The sequence below is a fragment of the Protopterus annectens genome, chromosome 10.part0, assembly GCF_019279795.1.
Source record: "Protopterus annectens isolate FY-2018-M chromosome 10.part0, PAN1.0, whole genome shotgun sequence".
Taxonomy (NCBI): Eukaryota; Metazoa; Chordata; order Ceratodontiformes; family Protopteridae; genus Protopterus; species Protopterus annectens.
This window is the reverse complement of record NC_056744.1, coordinates 658,205,674-658,227,188: the sequence shown is the minus strand read 5'-3', so window position 1 is coordinate 658,227,188 and position 21,515 is coordinate 658,205,674. Positions and strand designations below refer to the sequence as shown.

Below are 21,515 nucleotides of genomic sequence, written 5' to 3'. Positions count from 1 at the left end.
GATCACTGCACAGATCATGGGTTCCTGTGGGTTCCACACTCCAAGCTTCCCACTGTCTTTGCTATCCCGAAGATCTATAAGTGTGATAGACAACCCCCTTACACCCCATTGTGTATGCAAAAGCCACTAAGACATTCCCTTTAGCTAAGTACATTGATTACAAAGCTAAGGGGGTCCTTAATGATATCGTGCATCTCTCTAAGGATTTATGGGACTTTAGGTCTCCAATGAGTTATATTTCAATCAGTTCGTTTTTGTGACTATTGACATCCGGGATCTGATTTTAGTCATCCCCCATGATGTTGGCTTGGAGTGGTTCTACGAGTACCTTTGCTTCAACACCGACTTTGGCCATAGTAAAACCATCTCACTTAAAATGTTTTTGAGTACTGTCTCCGTTAAAGTTCTATAACCTTTGAGAACCAACTGTTCAGACAGAACAGGGGTGTAGCAGTGTGCACAGCCTGCGTCCCCATCTTTGCCAACATTGTTCTCACTTACTAGGAGGAGAACTGTGGGGTTATTTTTACATCAGAATGTAGGAAATATTGGTCATTCTATGGCTGCTTTCTTGATGACATTATTATATTCTGGGCAGGTACTGAGGCAAGGTTGGAAGATTTTTTTTAAATATTTGCACATCACTACACACTTCTCAAAGTTTATTATGGAAGTACACTTTGATCGGGTGAATTACTTGGATGTCTCCATTACTAAAAACAAAACCCAGAAGTAATTTGAATCCACAATATATAGAAAACCTACACGTTCCAACTCTTTATTGCATTTTAAAAGTTGGCACCCCATCCATCAAAAAAGTCCTTGGTAAAAGGACAATGGGGTAGACTGTCGTAGATAGTGTCCAGTGACTTTACATTTCGTGTGGAGTGTGACAAACTTGGGAATATGTTTAAGAGGAGGGGGGTATCTAGAGTCCTTTCTCAGGGACATTTTTAATGAAGTCAAAATGAAATGACTTTCAGGCCATGTTTCTCCATTACTTGGCTAAAGGAATCCTGTTCAGTCCAGTAATGTATTAAGTGACACTGGCAAGGCCCAAGGTGAATTTCAGAGGGCACTTATTTTACCTTTCAACACACACTTTTTTATAAAATAAAAACAATAATACAGAAGAACTGGAGCATCTCTGGTATTGAGCAGGAATATATCAGAGTAGATCCCATATTGTTTACAAAAAATATGCTTGTTTTAAAACCCTACTTGAACGATCTGACATTCTTGGAGGAAATGGTGGGATGGTCAGGTGTGGGCAATGTTCACAGTGTCAGTACATTTTGAAAGGTCAAGTTTCATCTGGAAGGTTATGGTAGGATAAAGTTAGATCACAAATACCATTGTGATAGTAAAGGTGTTTTATATCTGGCAGAGTGCCAGTTATGTGTTTGTTTCTGTATTGACAAAAATACACTGTCTTAATGTCCGCTTGTCAGCATTATTATGATATCCAAAAGACTGATGAAAGGAATGCTTTATGGAAACACCTTGGAGCTCACTGTGGTCACACATTTAAATTCTTTGAAATTGATCATGTTAATTTGGGGGAAAGGGTGGTCCATCTGATGATTTTTTTAGAATTCAAGGAGTTTAAATGGCAGTCGAAATGCAATGCTTCTGTTTTCCCAAGGGCTAAATGAAACCGTCTCTTTTAGTAGAGTTCTTAAATTAAAAGCAGCATATGCCGTTTAAATGGTGGGGAACCAGTATTTTAAACAAATACATTTTCTTTGTAGTTTTTTTTTTAATACCAGGATTGTGATTTAAGTGTTGTGTGTACTAAACAATATGGTTTTACTTTTTATTTTTTGTGTACATGGGTCTGTATTTTTAAATAAGTAAGGGTGATTGTTTTAGGATCATGATTGGGTCAGGTGAGGTTGGGATGCTATAAATGTTTCAATGTTATTTGGCATGACATTCTGGTGAAGTCCATTTTACCCGGACAAAAGCACTAAACTGTATCAGTAAACTAGCAAGGGGACCTTTTCCACATCTTTTTTTTGTTTTACAAGTTATTGGCTGATGTTCTTCCTTTTTTGTTAGTGCAGTGTTGTGTTATGCTGTTTTACAGTTCTTATTTGTTCTGCATGCAGTGTCTGTATAGTAGGAAAAAAACACTGCTCACATTTAACCTCGGGTTATTTTATTTTTAGAGGAGTGATGAAAATGGAAACTGTCCAGGTGGTAACATAGAATTCCCCACTACCAACCTTTATGAGCTGGAGAGTCGAGTATTTACAGATCACTGGTCTATCCCATACAAGCGAGAAGAGTCCCTGGGCAAGTGCTTGATTGCCTCTACTTGTTTAGCAAGACTAGGTAAGGTGTTCATATTTTAACTTGTTGTATGGATCCTGTTTTTTTATTTACATTCTGCCTGTTTAATTGCTTTAACTTCATTGTTTTAGTATGGACATTGCATTTCATTCCACAGTAACTTGCTTGTATATGCATTGTTTCTGATATTGTAGAGATGTAGGTGCAGGTCAGGCAGGGCTGACATGTCAAGGTATTATGACTTGTGCAGATCAGGCAGGGCTGACATGTCAAGTAATTGACTACACTGCAAGTGCATCTTTCAGAGGCTGCTTTATGTGGTCCACACCCCTTCATAGTGTACTGTTTTGAGAGAATATTCTATTTTTTCTGTTAAACAAGTGTCCAACTAACATGGACTTCATGTGTTTAGCAATCCCGCCCTTTCTCCTCTCTCCCTGGGATTAACTGCACATTGCATACATATAACACATGCACCCCTTTGCCAGCTGGGCCTTGTCTTCCTGAATGGAAAGGCCTCTCAAGCATGGGGCTATGAAAGCCCTTTGTAGACAGAGGGCAGAACAGGAATGCAGGTGTTGACATGTACTGCATTTAGTTTTTTTTTTCTTCTAAGCTGCACTCCTCTGCTGATATTCTGGCTTGTATAATTGCATGGTGTGCCATGGTGGCACAAGGGATCAACATACATATGCGAAATGCCACTACTCCATTTTCCTGTCCATTTCATAAAATTGCAGTGCTTCCCTGTTAAGCACCCATATCACTGCTGGAGCTATTGTGTGTCCCGAGTGTGTGACTCTTGCGTATATCCCAATACACTTACACCAGAAAAGGTGAGCAGGCATTGCCTTATCATTCTGTTTCTGCCATTGTCTGGTCATTCAGCAGCTGGGCTGCTAGTCATCACATCCACTTTGTCTGGGTCAGAATCAGGAATTCCTCTCTACGCACCACAGAGCTAACAGAACTTTGTTTAGGTAAATTTTTACCTACCTTAGTTGCTTTTTTGACGCCCTTATGATATTCCATTGATCTTGCACATCTTGGGGAAGTGCATGGAGTTGGTCATATCTTTTGACACGTATTTTTTGTGGCCATGAATGCCAATCATCAAGTCTGCCTCCAGTCAAACACTGCTGATTAATTCCCTTGTACAGGAATTTCACCTTGGTAGCTGTCCAGAAGGAGCTGTCATTTTAACAGCCATATGAGAGTGCTTTTGTGCCTCATTCTGTGCGCTGACCATTTGTTTGCCTGCCATGGAGGTGAGTACCCTTCATTACAGCTAAGTGAGTCTGGCTTACTTCCTAGACTCATAAGAGACTTAAACCCTTCTAGCTCAAACTGGCATTGGGGTTCCTGTGTCATCTGTCAGGTAAGCCTGGTTTATCCCCTTGACTTTACCCTCCTCCCCAGTCTGTCACTCAGGGTACATCTGACACTGTCTTGTCACCAGGTATCACATAAAGCCTTAGTCCTGAAAGTGCTTTCAGAAGCTAAAAAAATGTACTGTATCGATGGGTCCTGACAGTGTCACCTGATGCGTCTTAAATTGCATGAATCACTATTTAGCCATGCCCTCAACAGTGCTGCTCAATCTCAGCGTCTGTACAGGTTTTGTACCGAGTGAATGAAGAAGAGCTACAGTCATTCATCTGCGTAGGGGAGGACCTGCAACAGGCCCAGGCAATTACAGACCCATAAGTCTGACCAGTCTCGTATGCAAAGCCATGGAAAGACGCATCATGGATCTAATCGGTCAGGACATGGGGAACCTCCAAACACTGGACACGTATCGGTTTGGGTTTGTCAAGAGCAGGTCATGCTTACTTGGTGGATTTTTTGAAAAGGTCACCAAAGCAATGAATGAAGGCAGAACAATACAGATTGCGTACGTCAACCTGGCCAAAGCATTTGAAACAGTTTCCTGCCCAGGCATACCGGTAAAGCTAAATGAACTGGGAATAAACCCCCATGTGATCCACTGGATTGCCATATGGCTCACAGATAGCAGTTGCCCCTATTTTGATTTCCTACATCCTGAGTCTGTCAGGGATTTGTGCCAAGACCCCTCTTGTTTGGTTATCTACTTTTCTGAAGTAAAAGACAAGACCAAGGGGCTCTGGCTGGCAAAGTTTGCAGATGATTGCAAACTATGAGCAATCAATGAATCCTCAAATGACTTGGCCATCCTGCAGGAAGGTTTGTCCCGAGTAACTAATGCCAAAATTATAGACTAAAACTAAATGCCAAAAAATGTATTGTTGTATCCGTTGGGAAGTTGTCTATCCCAGGGAACTGCCACATTAACAATACTCCCCTAAGACCTGACCTAGCTGTTCAGGATTTGGGAACTTATGTGGACAGTGGCCTAACTTTAGAAAAAATGTGTCCATTGTTGTAAGAAAGGTATTCTATATTGCAGAGTTTATAAACAAAGGGGTTGTATCTAATTCTAGGGATGTAATTGTTCCCTTTTACTCAGTCCTCATTAGGCCAGTCATTGAATAAAATGCCCCTTTGGAGTGTGTTTTTCAAGACGCACACAACTGGAATGCCCACAAAGATACCTTAAAAGGATACAAGGCCTAAACAACATGTTCTACATGGATAGACTCAAAGCCCTGTCGATGTACAGTGTATCCTACAGAATGCTAAGAGATGACTTTTATTTCTGGCATACAAGGCATCCTCTGACCCAGTATTGATGGGTTTACTGCACATCAGCAAGTCAGATGCCATCAGATATACTCTGTCTAGAGATGTAAACCTCTTCTGCAACATCAACAGAATGGTTTGGAGGGATACTGCTGCTCTGGAACAGACTCTTCATCCACTTAAAACAAAGTTTATCCATGGCTATATTCAGATGTAAATTGGATCTGTGGATGCGAAACAGAAAATTTCAAGGACTGCCCTTTAAACTACTAATGGACATAGGCAGTTCCTAAATGCTGTATCCTGTACACCAATCCCCTCCAGTTATCTGTGGTATGATTCTAGTTACTCTCATTAGGGGTAATGCATAAATATCAAACATAGGATGGATAAGGCCGATCTCTAACCAAATGGGATACGTTAATTTGAGCACAAAAAGGGAAACTGGCTAGGTTTAAAATTACCCTCAAGGGCAGCTAGCCTAGTACTTGGATATGAACCTATATGCTGCTCACTTCTGTTATTCCCCTCTTCCTGGATAGTTCTTCTCTTCCTGGATAGTTCTTCCAGCACCCAAGATGGTAACTGAACTCTGGCCTTGTGGGCAGGCTAACATTTATTTTAAAGTGCATTTAGTCATTCAGTATCTTGTGGAGCTTTTCCCCATTTTAGCTGAAAATAAGATCTGTTATGAAAAAGACCCCCCCTCCCACAGACAGTGTTTGGTTTCTCCCATGAAAACCAGAGGTGTTTTGCTTATAGGGACTTCAGCTGTATCACTAACAAGATCACAAGAGAAAAGAGTCTCCTGAATTTTTTGATGTCCTAGATTAGAGCGGGATCTATTGTTTTGCAGTGTAGGTTTTCAAATCAAGAACAAATGATAAATTCACAGTTCTAAGGTGCACTTGAATACTACTCAATTCATTAAGTAGCATCATAGGCTGGCATTCTGAATTTGCTCAACAGTATAACAGTCTGCATAAGCTGATGGAATATGAGGCATAATACAAGGCCAAACTAAGATTGTTTTTTCCTTTTACCGTCACTGATATTATTTATACCATCAGACTAGATCCTTTTTTTTCTCATCAGGGCCTGTATCCACTGCAGCATTTTAGCCTATTCTTTTTCTTGTTTCTGCCTCTCATCTGGCGGAAGCTCTCCCAGTAGTGCCAGAAATCGATAAGTTGGTGGCAGCCATCAAAGATGGTAGAGGATCAACCAAAAAATGCAGATCAGACCGATTTAAAGGCCTTCATTGGACCTAAAACAGGAACAATGTGGAGCATTCCAATTCATCAGTGGCAAATCTACTGAATGTGATAAATCGGAAACAAAAATTACAACTTTCAGCTATCCTGGCAAGAATTTCTTTTGCCAGGAGAGCAAGCCCCCTGCACCTCCCATTTATGGGAACAGTCCTTATGCCCCCCCCCCCCAAAAAAAACACACTCATTCCAATGCCAGTGTCACACAACAGAAGAGAAAAGAGTCATCTGCACCGTTGGTGAAACTGGTTTCAGTAGCTTTTCATCAATCTACCAGCATTCAGCAGAATTGCTATTGATAAACTGACATACACCTAACAATACCAGGCAAGTGATCACAAGGGCCGTAGGATGCATAGCCATGTACACCATTAAGTAGATGCACTTAAAATATTATACCTGCATTTCACCTCTTAATAACTGACATTTCTATACAGAGATCTGTTCCACTTATGTCTTTCAGATGCATGTCCAACTGATACAACCACAGTAGCCACAGTTTCACTAGTCAGTCTAGCTGATTTGCTGGACATATGTTTTCCACAGATGCATGTCATTTTGTAGCAGTCTGTTTCCCATGTGCATGTTGTAACCTTTCTATTCCTTTGGGAATTTCACTTCTGTTCACCAGATCCTGACATGTAGACCACCATTTTCCTCTTCTGTAGTCCTCCCTTCCTGGCAATCTCCATGCACCAGTTAACTCCATCCCTTCCTCATTGTCGCATATAGAAGGTAATCCTTCATCTCCTGCACAAGTTACCCAACTTGAATGGGTCTATATTAGAAGACCGACTTTAGGTGATCGAACACCTAAACATCAATCTTCTAATATCGAACCGCACAGTGTCGAACGTCCCAGGGAAACACTTCCCTCAGCCACAACACAAAAAACATTACTTTACATCTAAATTAAGTGTGGGGGGGGGGCTTCACTCCCACCCCCAACATGGGGGGCTGTGCCACCCCACACCCCCCTAACTAAATATACCAACTCCGAGATCGCTCAACAGTAGGGAAATAGCAGACTCTGGCGAACGGCTAAGGGAAATCTTTCCCTGCGTTAAATTCGGCCATTTGCCGTTTTTTGCTTTCGATATTAGAAGATCGATATTTCGGTGTTTGATCACCTAAACATTCTGTCTTCTAATATATCCCACTTGAACAGTTTAACAGGTAGTTTTTATTTGCAGATTTTTGCCAGTTAAATCTAAAAATTTCATCCAGAAGATAGCTTTCAGAACCCCCCTGAAAGACCTTCAGATTTTGGAGGATATTGCTGAGGGAAGTGCACTTGATGACCGCTTGCCTGAATAGATCATAAGGTTTGATGGAGGAGTGAAGAGAATTATCCACTGACTCGATTAATTTCACCTGAAGAGAGGCTAGAGAAGGCAGGTGGATCAGCTGAAAAGACATTTGTTGCGGGTTTGCTCTTAGTGGGGCACCTTTCATGATCTCCTTAATTGCCTTAAGGAACACAGACGCACACTATCTCATAGCCCCTGGGGAAGGTGGACCAAAGTACTGCCTCCTGCTAAAGAGTATTTTCTGAGGGAAGAGATCTGCAAGCTTGATGTTATTGTTCCAGCAGTGTCCATTATAATATACTGATATACTGCTCCTTGATATACTGGGAAGTCATATGTTGTTACTCTTCTTTTTTTGTCAGAATTAAGCTGCATTTCTAACAAGACCTAAATTTCCTCAAGAAAGTGCAGCAATTACTATTTACAATTTTAAAGGAGGAACGAAGGCCCAAGATTTCACAACTTCCACTGTTGGCAGCTTCATGGTCCAAGTTGCATGTCTTGGTGCATATGTGTCTGGCCAGGCAGCAAGGTCTGGTACCTTTGTTTTTCTTTAAAAATTGATGAGCCCCTTAGATCACTGAAGGAAAAATATTAAACCTTTGCTGTTGTGAGTACAGTTTTACCCCCCACAAAGCTTCTTTACATGGGCACTGAATAGTTGGACACAACCCAAATGACACCGCCACAGACTCAGTGCGCCACTCAACCACAGCCAGTAAGGCAAAACAACATACCCAACACACTAGTCATAGGTGACTCTGTAGTCAGGCACACTGATGTCCCACTCACCAGGCTAAACAAGGAGAAGGTTACTGTCAGCTGCCTGTCTGGTGCCAGGATCCGTCACATAACCCACGCATTCAGGTCACTCCACAACAAGTACAAATATGACTCTGTCATTGTCCATGTTGGTGTGAATGACCTGAGACGTACCTCCCTGGACTACATGAAGAGTTCTCCGATCTTGTAACCCAGGCAGGTATGACCCTAGCCCTGAGTAGCATTCTGCCATCGCCCAGAGTGATACCACAGTACAAGGACAAAATGATTGAGTTCAGCAATTGGCTAAGCTTCTGGTGTCATTCTAAGGGGATCCAGTATCTGTCTGCTTGGGATGACATGGTCGACAGACCACAATGCTTTGCCACAGATGGCCTGCACCTGTCACCCCTGGGATTCCAGATACTGGCTAAGGCTCTTGCTGCCCCTATAGTGCCTTTTTTAGGCAGGGTTCAAATAAATTCACCACCATAACAGGAACAGGCAAGCAAAAACTGAGGGTAATGCTACTCAATGTTAGAAGTCTAAATCTCAAAATGCACTCACTCGAGGCACTCCTGCAGAACATCTATATCTGTGCAGTGACTGAGATCTGGTTCAAGGCTCCAGAGAGCACCCCTGCACTACCAGGCTGTAACTCGTACCACACTTTTCGGCTATGTAACCTGGACCGAAACAACAAAGGCGGAGGTGTGTCCATATTCATTAAGGATATCCACACCTCCAGGCTAGTTGCTTAGCATAATTCATCCGAGGTTATCCAAATGCAACTAACTCTGGGCAAAACTATAATCCAAATTGTAGCTTGCTACAGATCCCCCACCATGCCCCAGGATTCCCACTCCTGTTTTCTTGATGTACTTGAAAATATTGGGGTTCAGCCAAACACCCTAATAATGGGCGACTTCAACTACCCCACCGTTAACTGTGAAAACTACTGTGTACCAACTCCTTAGCTCAACACTTTCTGGAATTCATAAACTCCATTGCCCTAGATCAACTTATCCACACCCCCACCAGGGGCAACAATATCCTAGACCTAGTCATTACCAACATAAGTGACAAGTGTTCCACACCTGAAGTCAACTCCTCGTTGGTCCGATCCGACCATAAGCTTATCACCCTTGATATCCACATCCCACCCCCACCCCCCATTAAGGAAACCACAGTAAAACATTTCTCCAAAGTCAGCTTCATGCTTCTTAAGAGAGAAGTGGTGAACTTCATGACACCCATGCAGATGGACAATACAGTTACAACTACTGAATCCTACACAAATGCACTCTGTAAGCACTTACAGGAGTGGATGGATCATGCTATCCCAAACAGAACCAAGACGCTATCCTCCAAAAAAAGGAAGCCAATCTGATGGTCCCGTGCCATAAACAAGCTGTACAACAGAAGGAAGAAACTGTTGCAAAAGAGAGTAAAATCCCATGAGTGGAGGAGCTCCCTGGTCAGCCTCAGTAAGAAGCTAAGATCCCTTATAAGTTCCTCCAAAGCTAGCTACGAAAACAAAATGGCCACTAAATCCAAGGGCAACCACAAAGCATTCTGTAGGTATGTCAAGAATCTAGATGACAACACCCAGATCTGCTCTGAGTTACAGCACAAACGTACGAAAACTACAGAACCAACTGATATTGCCAACATCCTAGCAGATAGGTTCAGTGCTAACTTTACCCCCCTTTCTCCCCCTAAAGGGCCCATATCTATACATGAAGAATGCAGAGTCCCTGTAATCACAACTACACAGGTAAAAGCTGCACTCTCTAAAGCCAAAAACACAGCATCCACGGGACCAGACAAACATCCCAGGCTGCGTTTTACACGAACGTCAGAACGAACTGGCTTCCCATTTGAGCACTATGTTCAATAATAGCCTCGCATCAGGCTTTGTGCCCACTGAATGGCGCAACAGTTATCCCACTCCACAAAGGGGAGCCACCACTGATCCTGGGAATTATCGACCTATTAGCCTGGCGAACCTGGCCTGCAAGGCCATGGAACCTGTCATCATGGAACTCATAAACAAAGACATTGGTAACCTCCAAACTCTGGATCCCACCCAGTTCGGGTTTGTGAAAGGCAGATCATGCCTCCTGAACCTGATCGACTTCTTTGAGGCAGTCACCAAAGCCGTGGATGAGGTTAAGGTGGTTCACACAGCCTATCTTGACCTCGCCAAGGTTTTCAACACCATCCCCCATTCTGGAATTATAGCTACACTCACTTAACTAGGTATAAATCCCTACATCACAAGATGGGTTGCCAACTGGCTCACTGACCAAACCCACACTGTAAAAGTTGCAGACTCAAATCTGACCTCAAAGCAGTGACAAGTGGAGTACCACAGGGTTCCATCCTGGGACCTCTCCTGTTAGCCTGTACTTCAGAGAAGTAGATACCAAACACAGAAGGCCTCTGCCTAACGAAGTTTGCAGATGACTGCAAACTAGGAGCCATAGTCAAGTCCCCAAATGATGTGGACATCCCACAGAAGGGCCTCACTGAGACAGATGCCTGGTGCCAGAGCAATGGCCTCAAGCTCAGTGCCAAAAAGTTCACTGTCATCCCCTTTGGTAAAAACTCTGTACCCATGAACTACCACATAGGCAGCAATCTACTTAACACCGAATGCGTGATGAGACCTTGGGACCCAGGTGGACAGTAGTCTCTCCTTTAATAGTCACATCCCCACAGTAGTCAGGAAGTCCTTCTACGTGGCACACCGAATCATAAAAGGGTTCTCATCCAGGAAAAAAGAGGTAATTGTTACCCTCTACTCGTCACTCATTAGACCCATTATAGAGTACAATGCTCCTTTTGGAATGTACCTCACAAGACATCTGCAGCAGCTGGAAAGGCCAAAGAAGTACCTCACAACGAGGATTACTGGCCTCAAACAAATGCCCTACACTGACCGCCTCAAAAAACTCCAGCTGTACTCCGTAGCATATCGCCTACTCCGAGGTGATCTCTGCCCAACATATAAAGCTATGTCATACCCAGAGCTGTTGGACATGCTATACCTAAAGAAATCCCAATTCCTCCGAGCTACATGCTCTAGGGACCTAAACCTTGTCACCACAATAAACAGGACACACTGGAGGGATAGATTCCTGTCCCAGAGACTTCCTATACTCTGGAACAAGCTACCCATCTATGTCAAGCAAAGTTCTTCATTGGCACTCTTCAAGAAAAATCTTGATGAGTGGATGGGAAATGGGAAATACACCCCGGGGATCACTTCTGTGTCTCTGCACGACAGTGGCACAGGAAAATAACTTTCTTGGGAGGCGTAAGCTATGGAACCTTGCTGGCTAGGCTTACGTAGGCCCTTGGGCCGATAGCCTAGTACCTACCTATGAACCTATGTCCAACAGAACATTCTGCCTCAACAAAACTCCTTTGGGAGTTTTCATATCTGTCCTGCTGGCTCACAACAATTGTGCTTACCCAGAAGACCAAATCCTCACAGTTTTCATGGAGTTCACAAGCAGTGTTACGGAATGAGCAGCAACTCTGACTCATGATTTGACCACTCTCAAATGGAGATGATTGTAGATACAGGTTCCTTTCATGCAGTGAATACAACTTTAAAAAAACAGAAAATAAAATTTTAAAATACCACCAAGACCACCGATCCAAGAAGTAAGCAATTTTAATGAAACACTTAGCACCTCGGCTTGCACAGCCTTCCAAGAGTGAAAACACTACAAAACGTTCTTTACTTAAATATAGCATATTGCACAAGGCAATTAATCAATTAAGCATACAGTTTAAATCACATACTTCCAGTTACATTCCTTGTTTAGTTCCTGAGGCTCCAAAGTATCATACTTTAAAATCAAGAGGATTTTTTTTTTTAAAAGTTTATTTTTTAAGGACACGCATTCACCTGTACCAATTTGCAATTTTTCCAGAACACAACCCTTAAGAGGATCAGAATTATGTGCTGTCATGAAATGGCTCCCAAGGGGACTCTAGTTTTTTATTTTTTATGTTCCTGTAACCAAACCCTAAAACTCCTATAAGTTTCCCCTATGTAGAACTTATTGCATCCACATCTCAGCACATACACAAGCCCCTCAGTATTACAACTGTGTTCATACCTAGCTGTAAATTTAATACCATTAATATAGGGAAAAGAACTCACTACATGATGACCGATGGAACAGCCATCACATGGAACAGTGCCCATATTTGTGCTTAAATTCTGACTAACATTAACATCTGGTAAACAAAACTGGATATGTACTAGAATATCAGCCACATTCCGAGCTCTTTTATATGCAATACTCACAAAGTCAGATAATAGAGTTCAAAATTTTATCCCTTAGAAACATGGTCCACAAACTATGTGCTTTTTTAACCATTTCCTCAGTTATAACATTATAGGTTGTCACAAAGAAAACTTTCTTCTGGTCCCCATTGTTTCCAACAAGGAATGTAATTGGAAGTATGTGATTTAAATTGTAACCTTTAATGCAGTGGCTTGATTCCAGATAATTGATGTGCTGGTTGTGAAAGGGATCATAAGGTTTTCTTTTGAAGTTATTTTTCCCATGACTTGCTGTACTCATGCCATGCATTCCCCAATAAAAAAAAAAGTCATTCTAGAAATCTGGAGGAATCGGCAAGGCTTTTGATATTCCATTTTTTTTTATTCCAAACAAGACCACACTGGACTTGAGGATCCTAAACGTCTTTATTACAAAATGATCCATTTCTTTGTGAAGTCAGGAAGTGGTGGTAAGAATTTTGTTTTTTGTTGGAATTGTTGCTTCTTGGACACCAGAGTCTTGTGTCCACACCGGGTCTACCAGCTTGTCTCCTAACGCACCGGACTTCGGTTTATCTGGGGGCCAGTCTTGGATCTTGAAGGCATCGTGGGAGCTCTGCTGTCTCTGCTTCCATCCAGGAACATTTCTTCTAGGTGCCCTGCCCTGACTCCTATACTTATTGATTTGTCCAAGGGCAACTCCCCTCTTTGGACCATGCCTCCCTAAGGGAGTGTCCTCCATGAATGCTCTCCCACCCAAGAGGGGTACCCCATCCCTCCCTGCTGCTCTATCAGTTGCCCAAGCTGCTAATTGAACTTGGTTCGACTGGGCCAATTTAGGGATTTATTTTTGTATGCCATGGTTGTGAAAAATTCTTAATCCTTTGGATAGGAGGCAGTTATTTCCAGTTTAGGACCTTACCCTCAGACTTCCTATCTTTCTCAGGGGTGTTCATGGACTGCATGTCGGTAGTAGCTTGTCCGTGCCTGCAAGGGAAATATTTTTTTGTTTGGAAAGATACCTCCTTGTGATTGTTGGTCAAGACAGTCTCATCAGTCACATAGAGTTTGTGCTTCACACCTTTCATTCTTTGGGAATCATTCAGTTTTGCAAAATCTAGCCTGATTTCAGCTTGCCTCCTGACTCCAATATGTGTATGTATCCGATACTTTTACTTTAATAGTGTCTCAAACATTGTTTCCAGAATCCCACTATTGAATATTCTGTTCAACCAGCCTATGCTGCAAGGTTTCGAAACTCGTGAAAACCTCTCTTATGGTGATGCTGTGTGTCAGATAAACATGCGAGGGTACTGTTGTGGTTTGTACATCTGTGGAGCTCTGGGATTTTTGCTGTCCATGCAGATTTTGCTTTCAGTTACTTTCTGTACATTGGGAAATGTACTCCAGTAGTGCTTCTACCTGGGCATCTTCTGTTACATTGAATTTCTTACGCAGCTCTACTTACTTTTTCACCAGTTTCTACAGAAATGGATTCTATAAAGCCAAAATTCCATTCAAGTCAGAACAGCACAGCAATCTTGTAATACATTAGTAAGCTAAAAAGAACTCTGTCCTACCTCCACACCTTTTGTGGAGAGGCAGTGAGGCAGTCCTAGTGTAGGAGTATGCAGTACATGGTCAAGGGGAATCCAGCTGCCATGCTGCTAGACTGAGCTTGTTTTATCCTGTTACCCTATAATTGATCCATTGTCTCTCATTCCTTTTATGGCAGGAATGTTCCCCTATTTCAGTTTTTTTTTTTGCTCCCTTGCAAACACTAAGTGCTGGAGAAATTCCTTTAGATTCTTCCCACAACTTTCAAGAGCAGTGATTGTAGTTGCACAAGCCTTGACCAGAGGCTTATGCCTTTGCTGAGCTTCATCGATGATTTAATTTCCAAAGCCACAAAAGTCAGAGGTGACTGTAATTCTGGGCACTCATTAATGGCCTAGACAGGTTTCCGTGCTTCGACAGTTTCACCTAGCTCTTTGCTATGACTGCCTTATCACAAATACTTCTTGTCTCAACTAAATCTGCCTCCCCATTAGAATTCTTGTAAAGTAAGGCTAGTAACATTTACTTGGTGTAATTTGTCCCCAGACGGATTTGCCTTCCTTTTATTTTATTTACACACCAAAGCCATAAAAGTAGTGTTTCTGCAACTATCTGCTTACAATCCTTCCTTTCTGCCTCTACCTCTTCCTTGCTTTCACTTGCCTTATAGCTACAAGGCTTCCACTTCTCATACTGATTGTTTGTTTTTCTTTGCACTCTCTTTTGAGGGGGTGGGACATACCTCAAGCTGCTTTTTCCTGGTTCTACCTTCCCCCATTTTGCATCTCCCTCCTCAACTCCCCCCTCCCCCATGCACATTAACTAGTCTATATTAGTGGGTCTTCTAGAATGGCGCCATTTTGAAATAGTTATTTTTGGCCAACTCATGGTTAGGAAGCTCTGGCCAGCCCCTTTTCAGTGTGCACGCCTTCAGGTAAGTGCCTACAATTGTTTAAGCAAGTCTCAAATATTTGTGGTGCACCTGGGTTAATAGTCATTTTTGTGCTTTCCAACTGAAGTACTTGGATAACTTTTTGTAGTCTAGGGAACTAACTGAAGCAGTGACTGCTTTTACTACAGAAATGGTTTGCTGTTGCATATACTGTTATGCTTACAGTGGTCTAAGGGACTAACCGAAGCAGTGACTGCTTTTACTACATAAAACTTGTTTAAGAGTTTCTTTTTGCTGTGTTTGTAGTGGTGTGACAGTATTTGCTCTTTATTGCTGCTAAAATGTCTAAAGATTCTGATGAGAAAGTTAAAGAAGCCAAGCAGTCTGGCTTCAAAAAGTGTGACCGTGCACACAGAAGATGTCTCTGACTGATGGGCACACTAGCTGTGTCTACTGTTTAGGTGCAGTTTATCTGCAGCACTCTGGCTCGATCTGCCATGGATTCAGTTCAGGGTCATGCAGGAACAAACTTATTGTAAGGGGTCTGCTTAAAGGTCCTTTTGATGTGGTGGTAGAAGGGAATCTGCTATCAAAATCATCTCAGTCTTCGTCTTCTGAAAAGCCTTCAAAAATATCTTCGACTCCGGTGTCCAAGCATGCATCTTCAGATCCGAAGGCTGTCGGGCCCAAAAAGATGACTGCTCCATCGGCTCCACCAGTTTTATCCGAGTTGACTCAAAGCCACAAAAGGAACCGGTCCCTGACTTTGGAACCGGTCTACTCAGTGCCCCTGTTGCAATTGGTGGCTGGTAGCCATAAATCGTCCACTATTTCCTCTCTATCATCCAGGATCCTCTTGGATGATTATGTGGAGCAGGTGGTCAAGAGGTTGCTGCGTACATTGGCCTTGGCCAAAATTCTCATGAGCCCAGCCCAGATGGAAGTGGAGCTGAATGTTGTGCTTATCTTGTCTTCTGTTCCTTCTCCGACGAGCTCAGAGCCGGAGTGCCTGGAAGTCCGTCCAGTGGAACTGTCTGGTCCGAAAATCACTACCGGTATATCGGCCCTGACTTCTGCTCCGACTTAGTCAATGCTGTCTTCTGTGGAGGGGTCTGGGAGCCGACACTCTCATCGGAGTAGAATCGGGTCGGACCCTTGTCTGGTCCGATTCTTCCTCTTGGGGCCTCAGTGCAGCTGAGTTTGGTGCCCACATCAGCCTCAGAAACATCCTCCTTCGCACGGGAAGGATCTCTGGGTTCCTCAGAGCTGGAGGCTCCCTCGGGCTGGGCCCGCAGTGCCTTCGAGTTGATGAGAAGCGTGCTGTCTCCTCAGACTGCTCCAGCTACTCTTCCCCCTAAAGGACCAGTGTCCTCCTCAGTATCATCTCTCCAGCCCAAGCGTAGAGAGCCAATGCCCCAAGATGCTCCAATGGGCGATCCCCTCTCTTCTGAAACCTCCTCAGAGTACCCTTCGGAGGAGGTCCCTCGGAAGAGAACTTTTAAGAGGAAGCATTTGGACTCCCCTGAGTCTGTCATGTCAGATACAGAGTTAAGAGGATTCAGAAGGGTCCCCACGATCACCCTCCTGAGGATGTCTCTTTTTCAGACATCCTAGAGATCCTGAAACAGAGAGGTGGTTGGAAGACCCTTTCCCCTTCTGAAGATGAGTCCGTATACCTGGAGCCATTCGCATCTCGACCCTCCACCTCTTGAGTGTCTCCGCCTTTCAACAAACTCCTGGGTGTAGTCTGTCAAAAGGGGTGGGGCTCCCCAGAATCCGTAGAACCTGTTCCGAGGAGGTCCAACAAATTTATTGCAGCCCCCGATGATGAGTTTTTATCCAAAGGTGTCCCAGTAGATGCTATGGTGGTGGCGGCAATGGCCACCAAGAAGGAATAGTGGAGACTTGTTTATCTGTTCATCCGCCGAATAAGGAATCTCGAACAGTGGACAGTTAATGGAAGCATATGATCTGTAGTCCTATCTCACCTTCATTCTTACATATGGGTTCAGAGCCGATCCTCTACTCTGACTCAGCTGATTACAAAGCTCAAAGTCTCTTAGTTGGCTTGTGGCAAGGTAGGTATCCCATAGTGCACTAGTAAGAATCCTCATATCTCGTTTGCCACATCTACGAGTTCAGAAGGGCTTCTTGCTTGGCCGTAGCCAAGTTGGATATTTTTCATTACTGTTGTAGTTCTTATTGATATTTCTGCTTATAATATAGCTCAGTTTACATAGTTTTAGTGATAGTTATCATAGGTAGTAAATAGTGTGTTTTTGCTAAATTTTCTGTAGTTATTGCTGAGAACTTGTTGGCTCTGTCTAGGCCTGTATTTTGTTCTCCGAGTGGTATCCCTTCTGTGTGCTAGTTTTTTGAGATAGTTTGCTATTAGCATAGGTCTGCATTTGTGTTAGGACCTTGTTTTCTAGTATTTCAGTAGAATTTATTTTGTGTGCAGTGTCATTTACTATTATTGGCTAGTTTTTAGCCCGTTTAAATTTTACTTTTTGTGGTACTTTTTCTGACTTGGCTTGTTTCCTGTTTCCTAGCAGCTAGGTCTGTTTACATTAGAGGACCTAGTGCTTTATTAAACTTTCTGGTGGTGTTTCCTCTATAGGGCTAGGCCTGTTTTAAGTTCGAGGACCTAGTCCTCGGTTGTCTTTTTGTGTAGTTTTCTTACAGGGTGAGGCCCATTTAAGTTAGAGGACCTTGTCCTCTCTTCTGTCTTTATAGAGTTCTGTTTGTACTAAGCATGTCTAAGGAGTCCAAAGATCATAAACCTTCGGGTTTTAAAAAGTGCCTTAGGTGCTCCCAAAAAATGTCTATCACTGACTGCTATAGTAACTGCCTTTACTGCCTCTGAGCCATTCATATACAGGAAACTTGTTCTTTCTGTCACTCCTTCAGCTCCAGAGTTCTCCAATAAAGGAAAAACAAATTTAATACTGAAAGGTCTCCTTAAGCCTTCCTTCGAGGAGGATTTAGCCAGCTCTTAATCATCTTCCAAGTCTCCCTCTTCAAAGAAAGAGAAGGTCAAGTTGGCAAAGAGGCATTCTGCTGCACCGACTAATTTGTCTGGACTGCCTCAGAAAATATTAAAATTGGATAAGCCTTCTAACTCTTCGGCTTCACTGTCCTCAGAGCCACTCGAGTTTATCAATGTTGAGACTGCAGTGTCGGCCCCAAGTCTTTCGGAGCCGACCACTGAGAAATTGCGTCGGAGCTGGTCTAGAGAGCTTTTTCCGGTCTCCCCAACTTTACGATCTCCCATATTGCAGAGATCTAGGTCGCCTACCCTGTCATCTAGATCCTCCAAGAGCCTTTCAGAAGAGGATGTAGAGAGAGTTGTGCTTAGACTTTTGAAGTCATTTGCTTTACCAAAATTGTTAATGGCTCTGACCCAGTTGGTTCCGGAGCCAACTAAGACCATTCTCCCTGTTGCTGTTCCTCCTCCGAGCCGTGTTGGTCCTTCGGAGCCGGAGATTTTGGTGCCACTTGTGGAACCCTCTGTTCCAGCACCCCTTATGTCTGTCTCTGAGCCAAGTTCCGCTCCAACACCTTTGGCGCCATCCTTGGTGTCTAGGACCCGAAGCTCACCAGTCGTCCCCGACAGGGACACTTGGACCCGAACTTCCTCGGTGCCGAGCTTAGCTCTCGGTGCGTCGGCTAGGTTGAGCTTGCACCCTACATCCATCTTGGAGCCGATTGCTACCTCCGTTTCCTTGGAACTGGGGCAGTCCTCAGAGCCAGTGGGATCTGCATTCGAGATGATGAGGAGCATGCTGTCTCGGTTGTCAGCTCTGCACAAGGATACTCTTTTCCCCCCTCAAGAACCATCTCTCTTGGCAGCAGAGACCCACAGCCTCAGGAGCCCCCATTGGGTGGCCCCCAGTCTTCTGAGACCTCCCCAGAATACCCTTCTGAGGAGCCCCCTCGGAAGAGGATGTGCAAGAGGAATCATGTAGACTCCCCGGATGAGTCCATCACCTCGGACATTGACCTAGAGTCAGAAGGGTCCCCTAGGTCGTCCTCTGATGATATCTCCTTTGTAGATATCTTAGAGATCCTGAAGCAGAGGGGCGGCTGGCCCACTGTCACCCCTCCTGATGAGGAGTCAGTGTACCTGAAGGCTTTCAGGTCTTAACCTTCAGCCTCTTGGGTGTCTCCACCTTTTGATGTGCTCCTGGACCTAGTTAGTCGAAAGGTGTGGGGAAACTCCTGATGCCATGGAACCAGTCCCCAGAAGACCCAACATATTTCTCTCAGCCCCCAAAGAGAAAGAGTTCTTGACCAAAGGTGTGCCTGTAGATGCCATGGTGGTGGTGGCAGCCACAAAGAAGGAACTAGCAGAGACTTCTACATCTGTCCATCCACCAAACAAGGAGTCTCGAACGATGGATAGATACAGGAAGCATATCTTCTCTTCAGCGGCTTTTACTCTCAGATCGCTGAATTACCTCACACATTTTACTAGGCTTCAAAGAGATCTCCTAAAGGAGCTAGGAGGTACTCTCCAAGGTACATCAACTGAAGGAGTCAGAGAAAATTTACTATTCACTTGTCCACCTTAAACTCCATTGTTAACTCCTTCGTGAGGCTGATTTCCTATGCAGCAGATGGATCGAGTAGGGCAGCGGGTTCAGGGATTTCCCTTAGGAGACACTCCTGGATGCGCTTATGTAATTTTGCGGAGTCCTTCAAATCTACTTTTACCAACACCCCCTTCGAGGATCCTCTTTGTTTGGACCTAAGGTAAGATGCACTCAACAGGTGCAAACAGGAAGGGAAAACTCTTTGCTGTGGAAGTGCGTTTTGCCATCCCTTCTAGACCATACCCCAAGGGTCAGAGAGGTGGGAAAATGTGGTTCAAGAAATCCCAGAGACTTTTCCCGGACGCACAGGGTGATTCCTTCTTCAGAGGCAGGGGAGGAGGAGCTAATGGTGGACGTCTCCCTAGAGGCAGGGGGGGTCCGCAAAACCAGGGTGGCCACGATTCTTTTCATGCCCGTCCCTATCAGCGGTCCTGATGTGGGGCCCGGCTGCACTTCTCTGGAGCCATTCTGGGGTCGCTTGTCTTTATATCCAGAAGCCTGGCTCAGCATCACCCAAGACAAGTGGGTACAAAGAATAAGCACCAGAGGATATTCCATACCCTTTTTTCTTCCACACCACACCCCCAAGAAGATCCCAGATGTTCCACCCAATCACAGGGATCAAGCTGCCATAGAAGTTCAAAAGTTGCTTTCAAAGAGAGTCATCAAAACCGTTCCCACACACCAGATAGGATTCATAACTCACTCCAGATTCTTTTTAGTGCCAAAACGAACAGGGGACTGGAGGCCCATTTTAGACCTCGGCAAATTAAACGAATCAGTAAAGAAGTCCAAGTTCCGAATGGTAACCCTGCAGTCTATACTCAGTCTGTTAGGGAAAGACAATTATATGTGCTCCATAGATCTCCAGGATGTGTACTACCACATCAAAATGGACAGAGCATCCAGGAGTCATCTACGTTTCCGTCTGGAAGTCAGTCATTACCAATTTCGTGCTCTGCCCTTTGGTTTCACCACAGCCCCCAGGGTGTTCACCAAATGCATGGCGGTAGTGACAGCTCACTTGAGACGTTATGGATTCCAAGAGTTTCCGTACCTGGACGACTGGCTCCTGACCGCCACCACCAGGCACCTACTCCTACAAGCCAGGGATTGTCATCCAGCTCTGCACCCACCTAGGAATTGCGATAAATTGGGAAAAGTCTGCCTTGTTACCCTCTCAATTTGTGACTTTTTTATAGGTGCAGAATTAGACACAGTCGCCATGATGGGTCATCTTCCTGCAGACAGAATTCAAAATCTCAGACAACAGATAAACACCTTACTTCCTCAACAAAAAGTCAAGGCCAAGACAGTGCTGAAAGGTTTAGGGACCATGGCTTCTACCATAACTTTACTTCCACTAGCCAGATTACATATGCGAATCCTTTAATGGCTACTTTTTTCCCAGTGGTCTCTTCAACAACTACCTCTGTCTCATCATATTCTCATAATGGAATCTTGCAGAAAGGACCTCCGTTGGTGGATTCAGCCCGATCAACTGACCACAGGAACACCCTTCCTTCCTCGCCAACCCGTTGCTACTGTGACCACGGATGCCTCCCATTAGGGTGGGGGGGCATTATCTAGGCAGGACTGTCCAAGACACATGGCAAGATCATGAGGCTCACTTGCATATCAATGTCCTAGAGATGAGAGCAGTGCTACTAGAGTTGCAAGCACTTCACGACTTTCTTCCTCTAGGGACGATAGCAATCCAATTGGACAGTATGTCAGTGGTATGGTATCTAAACAAGCAATGAGGAACCAGATCTCACCCCCTATGTCGAGAGGCTCTTCGCATTTGTCAGTGAGCGATATCTTCTCAGCGCTTTCTAGTAGCAACACATATCCTGGGGACAACCA

The 21,515-nt window shown here is 44.0% G+C and overlaps 1 protein-coding gene across 1 annotated transcript in view; it reads left to right on the top strand.

Moving 5' to 3' along the window:
• USP24 (ubiquitin specific peptidase 24) overlaps positions 1–21,515 on the top strand; it is a 4,679,666-nt gene that overhangs the window by 52,712 nt on the left and 4,605,439 nt on the right. The window contains exon 2 of the mRNA XM_044085508.1: positions 2,172–2,337. Within this exon, the coding sequence (XP_043941443.1) occupies positions 2,172–2,337 (166 nt within the window). The remainder of the gene's footprint in view (positions 1–2,171; positions 2,338–21,515) is intronic.